Raw genomic sequence first — 21,412 nt, 5'->3', positions numbered from 1 at the left:
TATATATATATATATATCAGTGCTTCATCTACTACTTTATCCTTTGCTAGTGAATGAAACCGTTTAGCACTTACCTTCCAAAAAAATGTACCTGTTAGCTAGCAGTTTTTCTAAAGAATTTAGTATGATCCCTATAGGTGTCTTGGTAATGTTGACACATAGATTAACTGATGAATCTTGAAAAAAAAATTAAATCAGGCTTTAGAAATCAAAACTAAAGCCTCAGTCCTGCAAACACTGGCCACATTCAAGTAATTGCCCTCCCGCTTCCCCATTGCTTAAAGTAACCTCTCCTTTTCCCCCCTACCGCCACCACTTTGGTCAGGGCCGTCCCTTTAATGAACCAGCCGGAGGCTGTTGCCTCGGGTGGCATCTCTTTGGGTCACTTTTGGTGTCAGGCAGAGCAGAATATTGGTTGTATAGTAGCTGCTCTGCTGTGCAATGTGGGTACATGTCAAGGTTTCACTTAAAGGACTAAAAAAAAATTAACTGTATTTCACAGCTTTTGAGAAAATTTAGAGATAAACAAGTCATTGCTTATCAAAAGTAAATGTAACAAAAAATATTTTCCTACACAAAACTGATGGCAATGATTCATGGACTGAGAAATCTGCCACAACGTGGCACACACAGTTGTATTCCTAACCGTGATTCACTGTTAGATGTGCCAATCCAGTGGGAAACTATCAGATCAGAAATGGACTTGATCATCACTTCTGGTACAGTAAATCTTCCTTTGTCTGCAATGGCACCTTGTGGAACTGTAGGCTGTACCGCAATATTAGATACAATGGCAACTGTTTCTGTATCAAGTTTGCATGTTAATTGAGCAATAGCCATTTTTCTGAAAATTGTTTTACTTTATGTAGTTGTTTAAAGAAATGTGAAATCAGTGTGATTTGTAAGTTGTAAGCTGACTTAAAAATGCCCAGAAGATTTTATATCCAGCAATCTTAACAATAATTAAAACCTAATTCCAGCAAAAAAGTTTGTTCTTTATTGTCCATTGAGGGACACAGTAAAAGAAGAAATCACATACGAGTGGGTTATACTGCTGCCTTTAGGAGGACTGGACACTGGCAAAACTAGTAGTATCTATCAGTTCCACAGTTTTGCTTTTTCCAAGCCTGCGTGTACTATATCAGTTACCTTGCAGAACGCTTAACACTTTGGAGCAGTGATGTAGCCTCTGGTGCATCAGTCTCTTGTGTCTCGCTTTGACTCAGATATCTTGATAAGTGTTATCTGCGCTTTAAACTCTGCATAGGGCACTGTCCCCTCGGGTGAAGATCACTTTCAGGTGACCCAGTCTCTTTAATTTTCCTGTGCAGTTTACCTCAGGAAATACCAAAGAGAGACATGTACAGTATGTTACATTCGCACACTGCACTGTAAATTATGCTATTTTGCAGACTTCTGTGTCCAAGTCTATTAGCCGAGAGATGTCTCATTATTTGGAGTAGGGATACTACCTCCGATATACTCAGTGTCTAATATTTTCTTGTGTAATGGAATTCAGGAAATAACAAAGGCATTCTTGTCTGTTACCTTTACACACTATGCTCTACATTATGCTATTTCCCAGACCCCTGTGTGTTAGCTAGGTGTACTCATATTGTTTGGAGCAGACATACTACCTCTGGTATACCTAGTCTCTATTTCCTTCTGTATGGGAAAATATTATGTTCCCTGGACATTCAGATCTGCCGTGGCACTGTGCCTGTTACTGGCAGAATGCTGTTTCGAAGTCGAATTGTAATACAGCTACTATGTTTCCTATCTCTGAACACTGATTCTATCATTAGATGTCTATTTGGGAATAACACATTTCTATGTGTGACCTTCATTAATAGATGCAGCTTAAATACTACCTGTACAGTACAGCCTCCTATCCAGATCTAGAACAGTGCATCCTCTTTGTGTGTTACCAAAACAACAAAACAAGCATGACAGTTGGAGAATTGGCTTAGTTTTATTTGTTTCGCCAGTGTCAAATCCTGCTAAAGGCAGCAGTATAACCTACTTTGATTTCTACTGTTCCTGTGTCCCTCACTGGATTTTAAGAGAGAGATTTTATATTAAGTACAACATTTTATTTTTTAATAGAGTAGGTTTTTATTTTAGTGTGTGGCCTCAATTGGAGAAATTTCCTCTCACTTCCTGAAGCTATGACTACTGTACAATAAATGGGAAGAGACAATAAAGTACAGGCAGTAATAAAAACATGGTCAGAATTTCTAATACTTTACTAAAATCCTGTTTTGTTTTTTTTATCTGTGTCATTGTCAGAGAAGTTGTTGGAAATCTCACCAATAAAGAATACAGATGGCAGTTAAAACCTGACAGAGGCTCTAAGCCTTCCCAATTTTAGCTGAAAGTCATTTTATGGAGTTTTCTGTGGGTGCTTCTTTGAATTTGATTTTTTTTTTGTCTTTTGAGGGATATAATATGTATATAATTATGCCAACAGAAATAATGGATTTGTATATTTTTTTTTTTTAGGGAGGTCCTTATCATGATACACATACAGATGACTTGGCATCCTCCAAAGAAAACCGCCATATATACAGTGACACAGTCCCTCGAAGGGTTGGAAGCTTCTACAGAGGTAAAACCTGTTCTCTGTTTAGATTATGACTATTACACTAACATTTTCCTAATCAATCCATGGAAAAGCAATACTATTATATCCACTCATGGTAAGACTGCTACCACTCAGTATCCTGTACAAGGCTTTGTGCCTCAGTAGGGAGGCTAAGAACACCAGGACCCTTGATGTAACATTTTTTTGCGGTGGCTTTGCAATTCTTTACCTAAAAACCAAGCTGTAGAGGTGTAGACAATACATGTTTGTGACTTGAGAATAGCTGTCATAATTATCAGTTTTATATATCAGCTTCTTAAGATAGAAGATATGTTTAGTTAATTGATAAAGTATCCTTTTGTACACAGAGCTGGAGAAATCTGTACAAAATAATTAAACACTGTCCACTTTCACCTTTTGTGTGAAAAATTGTGTGCGCACATAGTTTCTTTGTCTCAATCATCTTACATGATATCATCTAATGGAATAAGATGACTCCTATGCACTGGTAGCTGCCCTATAAATCTGATACAAAAAAGGGGTAGGAGTGGACCAAATACAAGGACTGAAATTATGATTTCATGGAACGAATCACTTCAGTGCTAGCTACATGTGTGACAGCCCACACTTGGTCATATGATTTCCGAGGAAGGGGAAGATCAGGTTTAAGATTGCTTTTGACAACCCTACTAATGCTCTCATGTTAGACATACCAGCAGGATGGTTAACATGGCTTTATGTTAACTTTTAAATTTAGGTCCAGTTTGATAGTTTTGCTTGTTATGTTGCTCCCCAAGCCCCTACTCTATAGCAGCCATAGTTTTTTTTTTTGTTTTTTTTATCTTCCACAGATACCAGTTGAAAAGCTTGAACAAGTTGGATACTTAGCGTTGTGTTTTAAGTAGTATCTTTGCTATATTCCAGCAGTTCTGGATGTACGGTTGGCCACAGATGTATGGATGTATGCTTGTCTCCACCTACCTAATGAAAATTGGTGATGTAGGCATGTTCAGGTGTTGGTACACCAGATCTGTTCTTTTGTGTAGTATCATACGATTCTAAATTGGGGTATACCTTTCTTCTGAAAACAGTAGCCGCCTTTCCTTTTAGTGGCTTTGACCCACCCCTTTGCTCCTCCCGCGTCTCACTATTAGTGAAGTCACTCATCACAGTAATGGGTTTAGTAGTGAGGCGTAGAAAGGGGTGGACCAGAGCCAGCAATCCGATAGTTAGTAGCTGTTTGTAGGAGAAAAGCATGCCACTGTTCAGAAATCTCAAAATGCTGGATAGAAGAACAGAGTATTTTTGGAATTGCAATCACAGTGACAACATGTAAGTACCTTCCATTTAATGCTCATGCTGTGCATAGTGTGCAAATACACACAGCATCTTAAAATATTGCTAGCTATCAAGTATAGGGAGTGCAGAGGAGCATTAAACTGACTTATTTTCTTATTTTCTCTTTACAACTGTATTTTTTTCCTTTTAGTGTACTTCTGATGTGATACCATTCTCTTCTCCACAGTTCCATCGCCTCGTCCAGAGGGAAATTTTCATGAAAATAGCACGTCAAACCGCAGTTCTTCACATCCAGTTGACAGCAGTGCAGGAACAAATCACTCAAAGAGACAAACTACTTTCGATCACTGGTGAGTATCTACTTTTTCATCATTAGTAGACTCTGCATAGGTGCAGTTTTGTGCATTAGTTTCAGAACATTTGCAAACAGTTTTTGGTTGCATTAAACCATTGTACTGTAAAAGAACGTATCCTATTAACCTCTTTTTAATCTATTAACCTCTTATTAATTGTATACATCATCTCTCATCATATATTAGGGCATCAGTAGTCCATGTAGCAAATGAAAACATAAAAGGGAGGGAGAAAATACTTCCTCCATATATCTGCTACAATTAACTCAGACCACACTAATCCAGGGCAGCAAAACATATATCAATAGACTGGACAAAGCAGCACAGGGGGGTGCAACATAAGCGTGCATAAGTGAACTGTCAATATAAACACCAATCAAGGCCACAGCATGATTTACTTCAAATGATTATGCCCATGCCACTAATCTATCAAGACCTATACTATAATACAGCTTTCATGGTGCAGCTTACAGTTGCAACGTTCCTTGCTTGCACAGCAGGTCTTCCAAGGTTGAATAGTGGGCTCGCCTTTAAAATCTGCACGTCAGCAAACACATAGGTGTTAGGAAAGGCTGCATGCCTTCCTTCATCCGCATTCTAGCAGTGTCCAGGTATGCTGATGCCATCGCAACTGACGGTGTGCAGTGGTATGTTACACGCTGCAAGCAAATTCTCCACTGGAAAGCAGAGAGTGTGATGGTACCGAAGACCGGCTGCTATTCAAGACCTGGTAATTCAAGCTTGATCCAGTTAACTTCCTACCCAGTCATTTGTGGACACTACTGCTTTCTGGGAGCAACTCTTGTTTGGGGCTGACAGGCCAGACAAGCCAGATATGGACATTAGCACATTATTACATCACACTTTGATGTGTACATGATATCGGTACCGCTAGTATGTTGACTGATTGTATGGGGTTACTTTTATTTGATCCAAAGCGGTATATATTTAAATGAGTGTTCTACCACGAGGAGGTAGGAAGGGCATTTCTAAATTTTGCCCCATACATTTATTGTAGACAGAACAGTGTTTTGTGCCTAATTTAGGATCTCCGTACCACTGTGTTGGAATGAGCTAGCACTTTCATCCATCTGCCCCGTTGGTCATGTATATTACAACATCTGCTCTAAAACATGGTGTAAACCTGTGAGTTAAAAATAAAAGGTGTCCAGGAGTTCATGATATGTTCTCTATGTTTATTAGCACTTATCTCCCATTTCAGTTTGCAGCCTCTTTCTTTTTTCTGGCACCTGCTGTTTTTGGAGGATTGGTCTCAGTAAGCTTTCTAAGGTTGTTTTGTAAAATATAAGAGGGGTTGATTTACTTTACAAGCGAATTTTCCCTTAGCTTAGTGAATGGGATGAAAATTCACTTTGCAAAACATACCCAATCACGTGCAAGGGGGGAAAAAAATTGCACATGATTGGAAGTCTGCAGTTCTTCCACTCATTAACGAAGCTAAAGGAAAATTCTCTTTGCAATTAAAAATTCCTTTGCAAAGCAAATAACCCATTGCCCTTTACTAAATCAACCCCAGTGGGGGGTTGGAGTTTTTGAAGGTCTACCTGAGACAAATATTTGATTTATAGCAGTGAATCCGATTCTTAGCAAAGGGGAATATGATTGATGGGAGAAGATATGGGCTTTGTGAGTACTTGTTAGCCATTAGCACATTCTCAAAATCTCCCCCTAAAGATGCAAGTTGTGATGGTTTGCATTGAATCCTAGTGATCCTGATGTAATGTTACAGTTTTGCTTTCCATAATATTTTATAGGTAAGAGTGAGTGATACAAAGTATTTTGCATCTGCCTCTAAATTTTCTTTCCATTATATTTTATAGGTAGGAGTAAGTGATGCAACAGTATTTTACATCTGCTGCTAAATTTTAAGTGTAAAAATGAAAGAGCCCTGGTTAAATCTAAATCCATCTTATTTTCATGCTTGCTTCATCTCGTTGGGTCAGCTAGATTGTCTGTATCTAAGGTTGAAGCCCATCAAAAGCCTGTATTTTTAACTGTCTGTGTGATAAACAGGCATTTTCAAGGCAAGTAGGCATGCTAAAGGTCAATATTTTTTAATGGTAAATGCACTGGGAAGCTGGATCTCCCATACACCCAGTGCTTAACAGTGCTCGAGGGAATGGGTGGAACAAAGCAGGGCAGTCAATCTAAAAGGCTGTGTAGCTAGATGTGGTTATACATGAATAGGGCTGTCAACTGTGCCAATTTCTAAGCAGCTACAGCAGCAGCAAGCTTGACATTGTTGCAGAAGGAAGAACCTGGTCCCTTTATTACACAGGATTTATATAGTGCCAACAGTTTGTGAAGCACTTTACAATATAAACGAAGACTGTACAATTACAATACAATTTAATACAATGCCTGTGAGACCTTACAATCTAAAAGGGAGCGGAAAGTTATACAAAAGGTAATAATTCTGTGGGAATGAGTTGATGGAGAAATTAAAAGTTCAGTTGTAAGGTGGAGGTGGGTTAGGATTCCTTGAAGAGATGAGTTTTCAGGGATTGCCTAAAGGCGGACAAAGTAGCAACACCCATAAAGTTTGGAATAGGGAGTTGCAAGGGTAGGAGATGCTCTGGAAGAGTCCTGGGGGTAAGCATGGGTGACAAGGGAGCTAAAGAGCAGGAGGATCACCAGGTGTTTACAAAATGTTCCAGGGGGTAAAAAACCAACAAAGAGCCCTATCTTACTGGTATTCCTTTTAAGTTGCATTAGTGAAATAAATGAACTTTGCACGATATTCTAATTATTCGAGTTTCACCTGTAGCCTTGTCCCTGCAATACATCCCCTTCTTAATACAGGGCAAGACCCTGCTAGCTTTGTTTACAGCAGCCTGGCACTGCAAGCTACCATTCAGTTTGTGGTCTACAATGACCCCCAAATCTTTTTCTATTTCTGACTTCCCTAGTGGCATACCCATGATTGTATAGCCTATTTGTTTATTTTTATGTCCAAAGTGCATTACTTTGCATTTATCGACATTAAACCTCATCTGCCATAGTATTGCCCACTCCCCAATGGGTATGGGTTGCCTACATCACATATGGGATTTTATAGTTCAACATTTTTTCTACAGCAATGAAAATTAGCAATATGTTTTGTTTTCAGCCCCGGTAAGGACATTTATGCCCCTGCATATACTGTATAGTCCAGGGATGTGCAGTCAGGTGAGGCAGAGCCTCACCTAGAATTATGGAGGAAAAATCTGTCAGCTTCATGCCTGCAGCTGACAGCTTTTTCTCCATTCAGATCGGCATCTAACAGCTAACACAGCAGGCAAATCCTCCCCGCTGTGTGACCTGCCACGAAGCCTCAGCGGTGAGGAGCAAGTGAGGGACAGGGAGGCTCTCCCTGTCTCCTTCTTTCCACTAGCTTGGTGATGGATTGGGCTTCAGCCTACGGGGCGGAGCTTTAGCCTACAGGAGGTGGAGCTTTGGTCGGTGGGGGTGGGGCTTCAGCAGACGGGGGCGGGGCTGGGGAATGCCTCACCCCGAGCAAGAGGTAACGCACGTCACTGGTATAGTCGGATATCAAAATATCTGTAAAGTAACTATTAAATGCAATGCAGCAAAGTTATGAAATGTGATCCAGTCTTTGCCGCCTGTAATTAAACCTGAAGTCATAATAGCAGCTCCCAATAGAGTTGGACAAAAAGGTGCATTGCCTACATCTCCTTACTGCTTTATTTTTTATTGCAGCCTAGCTAGACGCACAGCACTTACCTGATTAATTTAAACAAATGGAGCTAAGATAATAAGTGTGTTTCTCGTGTTAGGAAGGGAAGCTTCAAAATGAGGTCACTGGTTGTGACTCTTAGCAGTCATTACTCTTGGGATTCCTGCCATAGCTGCTGACTAAATGCTGTGAATAATTGAACATGCTATCATTCCTGAAACTTCAATGTATGTCAGCAAAAGGAGGGTTATGCTGTGATACTATTTAAAGGGATAGTTATAATAACCGTTACAATTACATGAAAAGTGATCAGTTGTTTGAATGGCATGTATTTCTTTTTCACGCATTATAAATGGGATATTACACCACTGCAGGAATTTTTGGCATCATATATGATGTCCCCTGGAGAGCTGTATGAAGAATATCCAACTAGAACAGGTAGGCCAACTCTGAGCCTCCAGCTGTGGAGAAACTACAAATCCCGTCATGCATCTGCCTCTGCGAGTCGTGCCTGTGGCTGTTTTTTAATGCCTAAAGCGATTTTTAGTTGCACCACAGCTGGAGCACCAGTGTTTGCCTACTCAGAAGGTGGTTCCAGACCCAGAAATTAATTTTAAGTCCTAGTGGGCCTGGCAGTGTCTTTGAATTTTCCAGGAAGAGCTGAAATACAACCAGTGCAATCAAATGGAATTTTGGACTGACCTGTACACACCCCTACATGACTATGTAGTCGGAGAATGAAATAATGGATGGTCATTGTTATGATACATAAGAATGTTAGAAGAATGTTTACTGTATACAAACAGAAAATCAAGTATTTAACACCTAAAGCAATCGATCGATACAAACATTTGCACATATATTAACAGAGAGCGGACTATTTATATGCACTGAATCAAAGAAATGTGGAGAGTGAGACTGCTGTCTATAGCTTCCAAGAAGATTTTTATCATTTAAACATGAGTTCAATACATTAGTTATCTATCTGCTACTCTACTAACATTTTTATTCTAGGGCCAACTATAAAGAGTGTATAGCAAAAGAATTGTTTTAGGCAGTCAGTTTTGTCCAATAGCAATAACATTTATATTTGCCCTTGAAAGTGACAGTCGAAGAATAAACAGTTGAATCTGATCTGGAGCATATAAATAATGCTCTCATGCATATCTTGGTCCCCTTTATTTGAAAACTGTTTATTTTGTATCTTTATTAGGGCTTCAACAACGAATCGATTCAATTAAAGAATCGGTAATGACAATCATTGTCAACGATTCTCATTATCGATTAGTTGATTCTGCTTCTCTTTTCCGTGCTTGGAGCTGGGGGTTTTTTATCGACTCTGTGTCCTCTGCAGCCAGTGCCCAGTGGTGAGGAGAGCTCCAAACCTCACCCAAAGCTTTTTCACCTTCCACAGCCCTCATGTTTATAATTTGAATGTCTCTTGTTCCAAAAGTCTGTAAACAAGTGTTTAAGGGCATTGAAAATGGGAGTGTGATTGTGTGGGTGTGGTTAAAGGTAGGGTTGCACAGATACCAAGTACACTACTCGGTACAAGTACGAGTACATGTACTGATACTTTGGAGCTCCAAGACTACACTAGAGAAAAATTCAAAAATTACGAGGCAGCTGTCATTTGTAAGGAGCACACGGAGCTCCTGGGATTTGTACATCTCTGTTTTAATGTACGATTTTGTTTTTATAAATATAAATAAAGGGATGCACAGATACCAGTTTTGCGAGTACTGGTACTTGCCGAGTACTTACAAGTACGAGCACAGATACATTTTTGTTTATTGTCATGTGACAGTTTTTCTAAAACAATACAGACGAATGATTTTAGGACAGTGGTGGAGCGCCAGAGCCAGGTCCCAGCTGCAACCGTTGCAACCCTGGTAGTTCTCATGAAAATGCCAAGTATCTGCACTGGTACTCGAAAAGTATCTGTGCATCCCTAGTTAAAGGCATGGTGATTAGGGTGCCTGCAGGTTTTATTTTGAGAATCTGATAACAATATCCCATGGCCATCCAGAAACAGAAGACGATAGGATACCTTAAATAAACACAGTTTATTTACAGGTTTCACAGCAAAGTACGTGATACGCAAGACTTTTTTTTAGCTTATCTGCAAATAATTCAGAAAACTGTAACTTTTTCACTTCAACATTATAAGCTATTTTGTGTAGAGCAGTAACATGAAACCCCCTGTTCAATCTATTTAATTCCGTGTTTTAACAGTACAAAATGCAGACTACTACAAGAGAGATGAATATTTATGCAGAGCACTGTATGTTCATGCTTTCCATGTCACAAGTGGAAGAAATAAAAAGTCTGAATTTGTTATCTATGAAATCCTAAGCAAAGGAATTCAGAGCTGCATTCTCAGAGGCATCTTGCTGAGCTTCAAGAATAATATAATGAACCTGTTTCTCCATTCAGATGGAGTGTTTGAAGAGATTATTCAGCCCACCTGGAAGTGATTGTAAATGAATGCTGAGCGCAAGCACCGATATGTTTATTGGGTGCTTCCAGACAGTGCCTTGTATAGTTTTTAACACCTTCTCAACCAGGTTTGCTATACATACAAGTAAGGTATAATGCACAGAACATGTCTCTTTGGTTAATGATACAGATGAGAAGAGAGGCCGAATATTATTATTATCATTATTATACAGGATTTATATAGCGCCAACAGTTTGTGCAGCGCTTTGCAATATAAGGAAGACATTACAATCACAATACAATCTAAAAATATTATTGCAATGCAGTACAAGCAAAATTCTGCTGTCCACTTTTCTCAATGACTACTGGCAATTTTGGTGCACTTGACACACACAGACATTGGGGTAAGAAGAGTGTTTAACAGCTCATGTATTTAACTGCTGTGTCTGGATTGCTGCTGACCCAAGCAGACCATTGTGATAGGGAGACAGGAGAGATTGCACACAGTGAAGAAGAGGGAAGACCTTATATTGTCTTCCCTCTTCTTAAAAGGGAAATGTGAGTGAGATGAATGTGAGTGAATATACTAGCATATGGCATTGAGAGACTAATGTGGAAAAATGTGGTGAAATGTAGGGCTGCTGATGTTCATCAGACTGCAGAATAAGCGTATGCTGTTAGGACTGTGTGATCCTGGAGACACCTAGTGGCCACTGAAGAAACAGCAGAAATAGATTTTCTTGTCCTTTCATGGTGTACAGAAGGGATTTGAATGTAGGTAATGGCAATTCAAGGAAACTTGTCAGACTAGTAATATGGGCATCACTGACTTGGTTTTGAAGGTGCAGTCTCCATGCTATTTAGTAAGGTGCTACATGAAAAAACATGTATATATCAATTGTCTTAACCCCTGATATGCACAACAATCGGTCACTAACCCCTTATGTAGTGAAAAAAGGATAAGGTTACTTACATAGTATTTGGGGTTGAATAAAGACATACGTCCATCAAGTCCAACCCATATAGGTCCACGCATCATCTCATTCTTAGGTTGACAACCATGGAGCCTGCATCTTCAAAATCAACTTGATAGTATTTAATATATTGGTATGTCTAGCAATTCCTTTTAAACTCTTTTACAGTGTTTTAATATTTTTGTGCATACCTCTCACCACTGTTATTAGTCTGCTCAGTTGTCCAAAATTCAGAGCCAAACCACTGAATACAGGTGGAAGCATTTTTTGATTGTGCTTCCTGGATAATATATATGGATGAACCTCTTCAAAAGCAGCAGCCACTCACACAGCCTTCCATGAACTTGTGACAGACAGAAAACAAGCTGTGATATACATGTAATAAAGTTTGAACATTTCTATCTGGAAAAGTTGATAATAATTAATTATACTGGTAAAACTATTGATGATGTCAGTCTTGTATTTAACATCCAATTTATTGGCCATAAAGTTGTTAAGGAAGCTTATGAAAAACATGTTTTTCTAATTCACATTTGTTCTTTCCTTGCAGGAAAGGTGTAGAAAAAAGCCATTCAGAACAAATCAAAGATAAAGAAAAGCAAAGTTTTTTCCGAGTCATAAAAAAGAAAAAGAAGAAATCCCAGCCTGTGAGTTTTTCTGCTTACTGTATTTTTTATGTGTGACTTTTGATATCATCATTATTATGCCTTGGGCTAGGGGATGTAGAAAGCCCAGTGTTTGAAAAAGGAGCTTATATTTCACCCACAGTCACATAGTGCTTCCTCATTCAAGCACAAAAAAAATTGCCGGTGTAATATGTACCTGTCACCCGTATGTAGCCATTTTGTTGGCTAAATCAACATTTTTATCTGATCAGTTTGCTATAAATTTGGGTCACACGGAGGGGCAGATCTTTCACCAAGAATGATGTGTAGTGAAAGATCTGTCTTTCCTCTTCTGATTTGTACACCGCCCAAGCCTGTCACAACTTTCTTCCTGATTCAGCTAGCATTCCCATGTATCAAACAAACATTTAAATGTTTAATATATCAAATGTGATACTGAGTCCTTTAATTCTTTGCAGTTGCTAGTTAACAAATCTGCTGCCCAATTGTTGTAAGTGATGTTCAGCTTGGCTGCATTGCACAAATAGCTATGTGTTTAATCCAGTCTTAGTGACATTTAAGTGGTCATGTCATTGGCTAATAACAAATTAACAGAGTGGGTGTTAGACAGCTTCATGGGATGCTATTGTGATGTTACTGGATATTGAATCATCTCCTTAAATAGCTGCTTTCATTGTGCACAGTGACAGGCACACACATGTACGGGCCAAATTATTCCGCAGAATAGTCAATTACACTTTGATCATGTGTGTACCAAGCCATAGAGACAAAAATTAAGTGAATAGCCTTCTCCATTCACTGCCTAGATGTTAAGATGTTATAAACCTACACATTTGGAGGACATTTAAACTTATTGTAATGTATTTCCTATAAAACACCTTTAAGGGTTGGAATTAATGGCAGATATTGTGGTATATTGGGTAGCACTTCTATCTTGCAGATATCTATCTTGACCACTCAGCTCAGTATTCCTTTTATGGGAACATATTCGGATAACACTTTCCACCTAGGTCCATGGCTCTGACACGTTTCACCCTGTATAGGGCTCAATCATAGATATATATTTTGTATATTTTAATATGGGTGTATTGCATTATTGGATATGATCGTAAAAATCTTGTAAGTTTATTGGAGAATATGTGCAACATTATGTTAAGGGAATCACAAGCTGATGTATCTTGAAAGTATCAGCTTTTGTACCTTTAAAGCAGACCTTTACCCCCTTTAAATCACATCAGCATGCAGCTCTGTATGCTAATATGAAATTATGAATTACATACATTGGTTAAACAAAAAATTTTTGCTTTTACTAACAATTACTGTTTTTTTACTTCCTGGTTGAGTGAGGCACTGGTGATGTAGCCCTGGACTCACAGATTCCTCCTGGGAAAGCAACATCATCAGTGCCTTTCCTAGGAAATCTCATCTGTAAACTGCATGAGATCCCAGGGAAAAGGCTTATTTTTGCCCCTCATATGATGTGCACTGTCACATGTTACGGTCACATGATCCAGGAAGCAAAGGGAGATGGATTCATCAGCTCTTAGTAAAAATGGCCACATTGAGAAGAATGGGGAGGTAAAGAAGAATACAAATCCTGCAAATATTATAAGTATCTGTTTGTAGATTGCCATCACTGAACAGTTCTAAAGGTGTCTTTGTTATCAATTTTAAGATAAGGGTGAAGTTCCCCTTTAACAATCAGATGGAGCTGTGACCCATAATGACTGGTGTTCAAATATCTCAGCCCCTTCTTCCTTCCAGGTAGCTCTATGACTAAGCCCTATATAGCGTGAAACATATCAGAGCCATGGAATCAAGTGGGTTGTGTAACCCAAAATGTTTCGATAAAATGATTACTGAGCTTGGTGGTGGTCGTGTTTGTTTACTATGAAACTTGGAGCAGGGACTAGTTCTTTGGCCAGAGCTGGCAGCCGGAACTGTGATGTTAACTGAAAAATATACAGTTTATAAAATGATAACGGGGTTACCCATTCTAGGTACGAATAAAACTTAGGGGTCTATTCACTAAGCTGCCGTAGGCAGCCAAGTGAAAGACCGACCTGAAGTGAAGTGAGCCGAACGCTGTTCGGCTATTCACTTCAGGCTGGTACGGCTGATTTCATACATCGGGTGGCTTCGGGTCGACCCGAAGTGCAGAAGGAGTTCGACTCAGCCGATCCAACATCTGGATCTGCGAAGCCGAACCTCCGGCAGGCTACTCGCTGCTGTTCGGTCTATTCTTATAGATAGCTGAGCGGCATTCGGCTCGGCTGTTCTGCTCGCTCCTTCTGTTGGACCGAGCAGAACAGAAAAATAGTTAAAAAAGTAGAAAAATAGAAAACGATTGTGCGGAGCTAGCAGTGACAGCTAGGTCCGCCCAACAGTTTTCTATTGGCCGGCGGTTCTGCTGCCGTCAAAATTTTTTTTAACATTTTAAAAAGTAAGATCACGGCTGGCTCCGCCCAGCTGTCAGAAGCAGGCTGTCGGCCGGCCGCTTGGCCAGCTTCTGCTTTCAGCGCGACTCAGCCGAGCCGAAGCATATGCCTTCGGCTCGACTGAGCCACTTGGGCAAGTTCGGGAGCTAATTACAGCCTAATTACATAATAATAGGTTTATAGCAGTGGTTCTCAACCTTTCTAGCACTGGACTCTGGGCTTAGTAACGCACTGGACTCAGGACTTAGTAATGCACTGGACTCAGGACTTAGTAATGCACTGGACTCTGGGCTTAGTAATGCGCTGGACTCTGGGCTTAGTAATGCGCTGGACTCTGGGCTTAGTAACGCGCTGGACTCTGGGCTTAGTAACGTGGTGGACTCTGGGCTTAGTAACACGCTGGACTCTGGGCTTAGTAGCGCGCTGGACTCATGGCTTAGTAATGCACTGGACTCTGGGCTTAGTAAAGCGCTGGACTCTGGGCTTAGTAATGCGCTGGACTCTGGATTTAGTAACGCGCTGGACACAGGACTTAGTAACGCACTGGACTCTGGGCTTAGTAACGCGCTGGACTCTGGGCTTAGTAACGCACTGGACTCTGGGCTTAGTAATGCACTGGACTCTGGACTTATTAACGCACTGGACTCAGGACTTAGTAACACACTGGACTCAGGACTTACTGACACACTGGACTTAGTAACGCACTGAACTTAGGGCTTAGTAACGCGCTGGACTCTGGGCTTAGTAACGCGCTGGACTCTGGGCTTAGTAACGCGCTGGACTCTGGGCTTAGTAACACGCTGGACTCTGGGCTTAGTAACGTGGTGGACTCTGGGCTTAGTAGCGCGCTGGACACTGGGCTTAGTAGCGGGCTGGACACTGGGCTTAGTAGCGCGCTGGACTCTGGGCTTAGTAATGTGCTGGACTCTGGGCTTAGTAACACGCTGGACTCATGGCTTAGTAATGTGCTGGACTTTGGGCTTAGTAACACACTGGACTCTGGGCTTGGTAACGTGGTGGACTCTGGGCTTGGTAACGTGGTGGACTCTGGGCTTAGTAACGCGCTGGACTCTGGGCTTAGTAACGCGCTGGACTCTGGGCTTAGTAGCGCGCTGGACTCTGGGCTTAGTAACGCACTGGACTCTGGGCTTAGCAATGCGCTGGACTCTGGGCTTAGTAATGCGCTGGACTCTGGGCTTAGTAATGCGCTGGACTATGGGCTTAGTAGCGCGCTGGACTTAGGGCTTAGTAACGCACTGGACTCAGGACTAAAAATAGAAGCACACTCACAAGAATACAAGCCCTCCCCAGCCCCTGCTTGCCTGCTCTGTCTCCATGCAGCCTTCTCAGCCCCAGCACTGCTAAAACGCCTGCCTTCTGCAGAGCCTGCAATGTATGGGAGGCAGGAGGACATGAGCGGCTGTGAATAGGAAAGGCACTCCCTGGCCACTAGATGTCGCTGCAGCGGCCAGGGAGTGTGTAGAGCGGCACTTTTATATTCACTGCCGCTGCTGTCATCCCACTGACTGACACTGCTGCGCTAAGAGGAGGCTCTCACCTAGCACAGGCGGGTTGCAACCCACTTTTAAATCACGACCCACATGTTGAGAACCACTGGTTTATAGCCTTCGGACTAAATTGGCCCCATTTCTAATGTGGTTTGAGCAGAAAGCTACCAGCCTAGCCCAATAAAATTTTACGCTTTTGAAACAGTAATCATTTCAGTATTGGGTAGTGATATATATTGCAGATAAATACTATAACCTGTTTGAGTGAGTTTATTCAATGATAACAGGTAAATCTAATGGCCACATATATTAAATATTGAATGGCACCTTTGATCACCAAGAAATAAGAGTGTGGGGTCTGCTGTCAAATTATTGGCGTATATTCTCCATAATTCCCGCTTTTCAGGTACTTCTGTAACAAAGGATGCTTACTCTTTCACAGGTAGCAGATGTACTTTGTATATGACCTGAGCAAGCCTCCTATATCAGTGTGTCTAAAGGAAAAGCAATGTGTTACCCCAAGAAGCCACTGATATTCATTCTTCCATACCACTAGTGTGATACTGGACTAAATTATCTTACTGCTTACATATTCACTGTGATAGGATGTGTTTTTATTTCATAATGTATAGCAATGCAATTGAAGTCATAATTTCCTGATTATTACAAAGCTTCAATACAAATACTTTATCTATGCCATTAGTTTATTTGTATCTTATATTGCAGACAGAATCCACAGAGTCTGAAAAACCGAGCATCAAGAAAAGCCTCTTCCCACTTTTTAGTTCAAAGAACAATTTAAAGCGTAGTTCTTCTTTGAAAAAGATGCCTGTAGTCAATCTGCCAATGGTATTTTTTTATTTAAATAAGCTGGCAATAAAACATTTATACCTCCCATCACATGAAACAGCATGGATATGGGCTGTCAGGAGACTTTTTCGTTCTGTTCCCAATAACCCATTCTTGCCACTGTTTCACAGAACCTTTGCAATGCCAGATGGAGCAATGAGCACTAATGAATAAAAAGCTCCAATCCTTGTCATCTTCTTTTTTGCTTAGCTGCATTTGGCAGCCCAGTATTGCATCACTGCCACCATACACTTAAGAGAGATTTTGCATCCTCACATTCACACCCATATGGCTGTTACATGCTGCAAAACAAAATGTTGTACTCGTGCATTGATCATGCATCTCAGTGTTCTGTTTGGGCTAGCTAATAAAACTGTATAAAGAGCAATGAAGAATGGAAGAGTGCAGTAACCCATGGCAAACCTAAGAATTCATTTTTTATCAGTGTATAACATTCATAGTAATTGCTGAGTCAATTGCAAGGATTACTATTCTTGGAAAATTGCTTGTTGCCATAATAAATATTCAATATTCAGCTTGTACTAAATTCACCGGTGATAGATTATTATTCATTGGATGCCATTAAATGTTATCCAATATGGAAAATTCAGCTGTATCACCCACAAGATCTCCTTGCTTAAATTCTCACCTGCACCCCGCTACATAATTTAATATATTGCTTAGTGAAAATGCTAGTAGTTAAATCGGCAGCCACAATACTCAAAACACGATGCTCTAGCAATATATTCCGCTTACGAGAACAATAGCCTAAAAAAATTAGCCCTGGGTGATAGCCGGGATGAATGGGATTAGTGGAGTGCCATCTACCTCGGTGGGGATTCAGCAGACAGCCCTTATACATTTACCTAACAAGAACAATACCCCACTGAGATGGATGGGCTAGGTTGCCTGCTGCCAAGTAGATATCTTGATTGTCTGATATAGCTGACATCGATCAAGTCTCTGTTTTAAGCTGGAGGCTGCTTAGAAAAGTTTTAGTTTTTTTTTAACTTTTGCAAATGCTGATAGCGTTTTCCAGGCACCAATTAACTTTTCCAAAAGTGATGTTTCTCAGCTCATTAAAAGCAAGTCACAGTATCTCTGCTCCTCTGCTTTTACAAGTAGATTATTTAGAGATCTGTTCAGTAGGAGTTGGTCTTGTACGACATCATTTATGATGTCAGATTGCTGACACACTGGTTGTTGCTGCTGGTAAGCCACATTTGTACCTTGTGCCAAAAAAACAGCTGTAGCAAGAAAGAGAACAGTTGCAAATTAGAAACAGTGGGGGAAATTGATAAAAGGAAATGTGTCAGTTTTGTGGTGTAAATATTGGTATCCTTTCCCTTTCTTGTTCTGTGTAGTGCAGTTTCCCCTTTCTAAGTTATGTGGTGTTGCATCAGCTGCACCAAATCACATTAAAAGTCCTGTGTGACAGTTTCTATGCATGCCTGATCCTGTGCACCAAAATAATAATGGAGTTGTACCAAAGTTCTAATTAAAAAACGGTTCTAAAATATACACCATTACCAGAGTTGTGAGGAAGGGCGGCAGCGATGATCAGCACTGCAGCGAGCAGAGGAGAGGGGGATGTGTATAGGTGGCCAGCGAACTGCAGCAATGCAGGAAGGAGAGAAGAAGGAGAAACTTTAGAATGATCCCAGTTGAAGATTCTTAGATTTGCATCAACACTTTCACACACGCCGATGTACTAGATTTTGGAACTCAACCACCATGTGACAAATTAATGAATTTGGTGTGTGCCACTTTTATTTATTGGCCGCAGGAAGCACACATTTAAACTTTTTAAATACCTCAATGTTATTTTTCCTGTCCCTTGTCACTAAAAGCTTAAAGAGAAATCTTATGAGTATTTTTAATTCAGCAGACAACTTCACAAATTACCCTGAGCAGCATAAGCCTTAGCTGAGAAATTAGATATCACCTTTTTATACTTTTCTCAGCAAAGGCTGTATTAGAATTTGAAACACCACCACCATGTGACATCTTTTTTATTACACAGTGGTGCAAATCTTCTACTGGGATCATTTTAAATATTCATGGTTACATATTCAAACTGAGCTTTAATAACTAAGCTTAATGTGTAAAAACTCCACATCTTAGTAAATCAACTCCATTGTGCTCCCTCTTTTAAAATAGTTTGGAAACGTTGGGATCTTTTTGAGTCATTTAATAATCAGTTAAAAAATTATCTGCCAGTTTTTGCTTGTGTTTAATTTTTGAGCTACCATGATACATTGGATCTAGATCTGTGGCCTTATGTATTAAGGTAGTTCAAACGACAGTGACTTTACCCAAGACAATCAAATGCCATCATTTTCCTGTTATGACTACAATACAATGAAAGCTGATTTGTTGCCACGAGTTACTACACTCAAAACCTAGTCAAGTGCACTTTGTTAAAGCAACCCTGTAACTTTTTTAAAAGGGATGGAACAAAACAGGACTTGCAAAAGAAGAGGATTTATACTTACCTTACCTTATTCATACCTGCAATCTTTACTCTGTTCAACAGCTGAAAAATCTTCACTTTGGACACTTCTAGGAGTGTCGGGTGCATGTGTCCCCTGCCATAAAACCTGGTTTCTTCCCCTGACCCCTATGGCACTACTGTAAACTATAGTGATTTAGGGACTGGTAAAAGGAAGAACAGATTGTGGGAAAGGGGGAAACCAGGCATGTGACACAGTCACAAGTGGGATGTCAAGAGGACGTTGCTCTGCAACAAAGTGAAGATCATTGCTCTGCAAGCGAAGGCCGGTGGGGTGGTTGGACGAGAAAGTATAAAATCTCTTCTTTTGCAGATCTTACTTTGTTACATCTTTTAACCAAGCAGCAGTGTTACTTTAAATACAGGCACTTCTTTTCTGTTTTACTATTTCATTTTGTATTGCAGCATGTATAGTTGTTTCGCATGTTCATTGTAAATCAAATGCATGCTTAAACTCACACACTAGTATTCAAAATATAATGTGCATAACATATATAAATGAGTACAGTAATTAATATTTGACAAACACAATATGGATATGACTGAGTTATTCATATATAACAAACTGGTGCAAGGTCCTAGTGTTTAAAACATATTTCAGCCAAATTAATTATTCACCTGGAATGACAAGATTGGCAAAGAACTCTTCCTTTCTTACAAATCTGCAGGCCAAGTTGGATAATGAACTTGTAAAGTGGTATTCATTATGTTTTTGCAGGATTCTGAATTGTCAGTTGGGTCAAATGTAGGGATGCACCTACATTTGACCCAACAGTACCGATATTTTTGTTCGGTTCTCGCTGATACTGATACCGGAAGTCCTATTAAGGAAGCCAGGCGGGGTGTAATGACTCGCCACCTGGCTTCCTGATTAGCAGGAAAGCCGTCTCCATGGTCCCTCATCACCAGGTGACGAGGGAGCATGGAGCCGTGTAATGACGCATTGCTCGTTTCCTGATTGGTCGAGAAGCTGCCCAATCAGGAAGCCGGGCAACGCGTCATTACACGGCGCACGGTTCCTGATTGGCCGGGAAGCCGGCTCCATGCTCCCTCATCAGGTGACGAGGGAACATGAAGCCAGCTTTCTGGCCAATCAGAAAGCTGGGGGGCGTGTAATGATACGCTTCCCGGCCAATCAGGAACCCGGGCAGCGTGTAATAACTCGGCCTAGGCATCGGAGCATTTGGTCGAGTATGAGTACTCGCCCAAATACTCAGCACCGATACCAGTGCATCCCTACTCCAATGTATATTTTCTTCTTTGCCCTGGCTGAACTGTAGACACACTTTTCTGCAGTACTCTTTGGAATGTGCAAACATTCCAAGAGACTATGGTTCTTCTATGGCAACAGATAAAATCTAAATATATTATACTGGAAACACAGATTTCTTCAAAAGTCTGTGTAGGCATAAGGGAATACAATCAATAGTTTTGCTTACAAAGTTGACTAACACTAGCTTAAAATATAACTTTGACTAGGCTATGGACATTCAAATAATTAGATATTCTTAAAAAGCACTAAATACGCTTTAAACCAAACCCTCACTGACCTCTATAGCTGCAGGTACAACGGACTACAGTAGACAGTAGAAACATCAGCAAATCTGTTCATTTTGCTCACGCTGCCAGCAATGAGTTGGCAGCCCAATAACACAGAGCAGGTGCACAGGAAAAGGGGAAGAAAGCAGACTGCTGGGACCCAAATTTAAGAACATTAAGGCTTCTGTTGTAAGCATTGATGATTGTTCAACAGTGCCTGGAATTACAGAGAGTATTGAAGGTTTGTTTTATTACTTATTTACTGCTTGTTGAGTGAGCCTGTCACAATACAAATATCTTTCTACCAAGCCATTCTTGTAAATGAAGACAGGACATACTCACGTTTCCTGCAGCTACCAAACCCTTTGATGCTGAAGAATCTTCTGATGAAGTCCGAATTGAAACCCACACTTCAGCAGTGTCAATCTCCAATGTCCCCAGCAGCTGGCACTGCTCTTGCTGAGCTCCACATCACTACTGTTTCCTGAAATGGGTAAAGATCAGCAGGAGGAACCATTGAGAGCTACAGGGCACAATGGGGATCAACACTCTCAGAAGTGTAGGCTTCAGTGAAGACTTAACAGGTAAGGCTTG

At 40.5% G+C, this 21,412-nt stretch overlaps 1 protein-coding gene across 1 annotated transcript in view; it reads left to right on the top strand.

The window, feature by feature from the left end:
- The window catches only part of CDKL5 (cyclin dependent kinase like 5), a 275,410-nt gene that overhangs the window by 249,707 nt on the left and 4,291 nt on the right, over positions 1-21,412 (top strand). The window contains exons 15-18 of the mRNA XM_018554842.1: positions 2,503-2,608; positions 4,110-4,233; positions 11,897-11,993; positions 16,645-16,767. Coding sequence (XP_018410344.1) covers positions 2,503-2,608; positions 4,110-4,233; positions 11,897-11,993; positions 16,645-16,767 — 450 coding nt within the window. The remainder of the gene's footprint in view (positions 1-2,502; positions 2,609-4,109; positions 4,234-11,896; positions 11,994-16,644; positions 16,768-21,412) is intronic.

Source organism: Nanorana parkeri, unplaced genomic scaffold, assembly GCF_000935625.1.
Source record: "Nanorana parkeri isolate BGI_ZX_2015 unplaced genomic scaffold, ASM93562v1 scaffold175, whole genome shotgun sequence".
Classification (NCBI taxonomy): Eukaryota; Metazoa; Chordata; class Amphibia; order Anura; family Dicroglossidae; genus Nanorana; species Nanorana parkeri.
The sequence above is the reverse complement of the archived record's forward strand: the minus strand, read 5'-3'. Positions and strand labels throughout refer to the sequence as shown.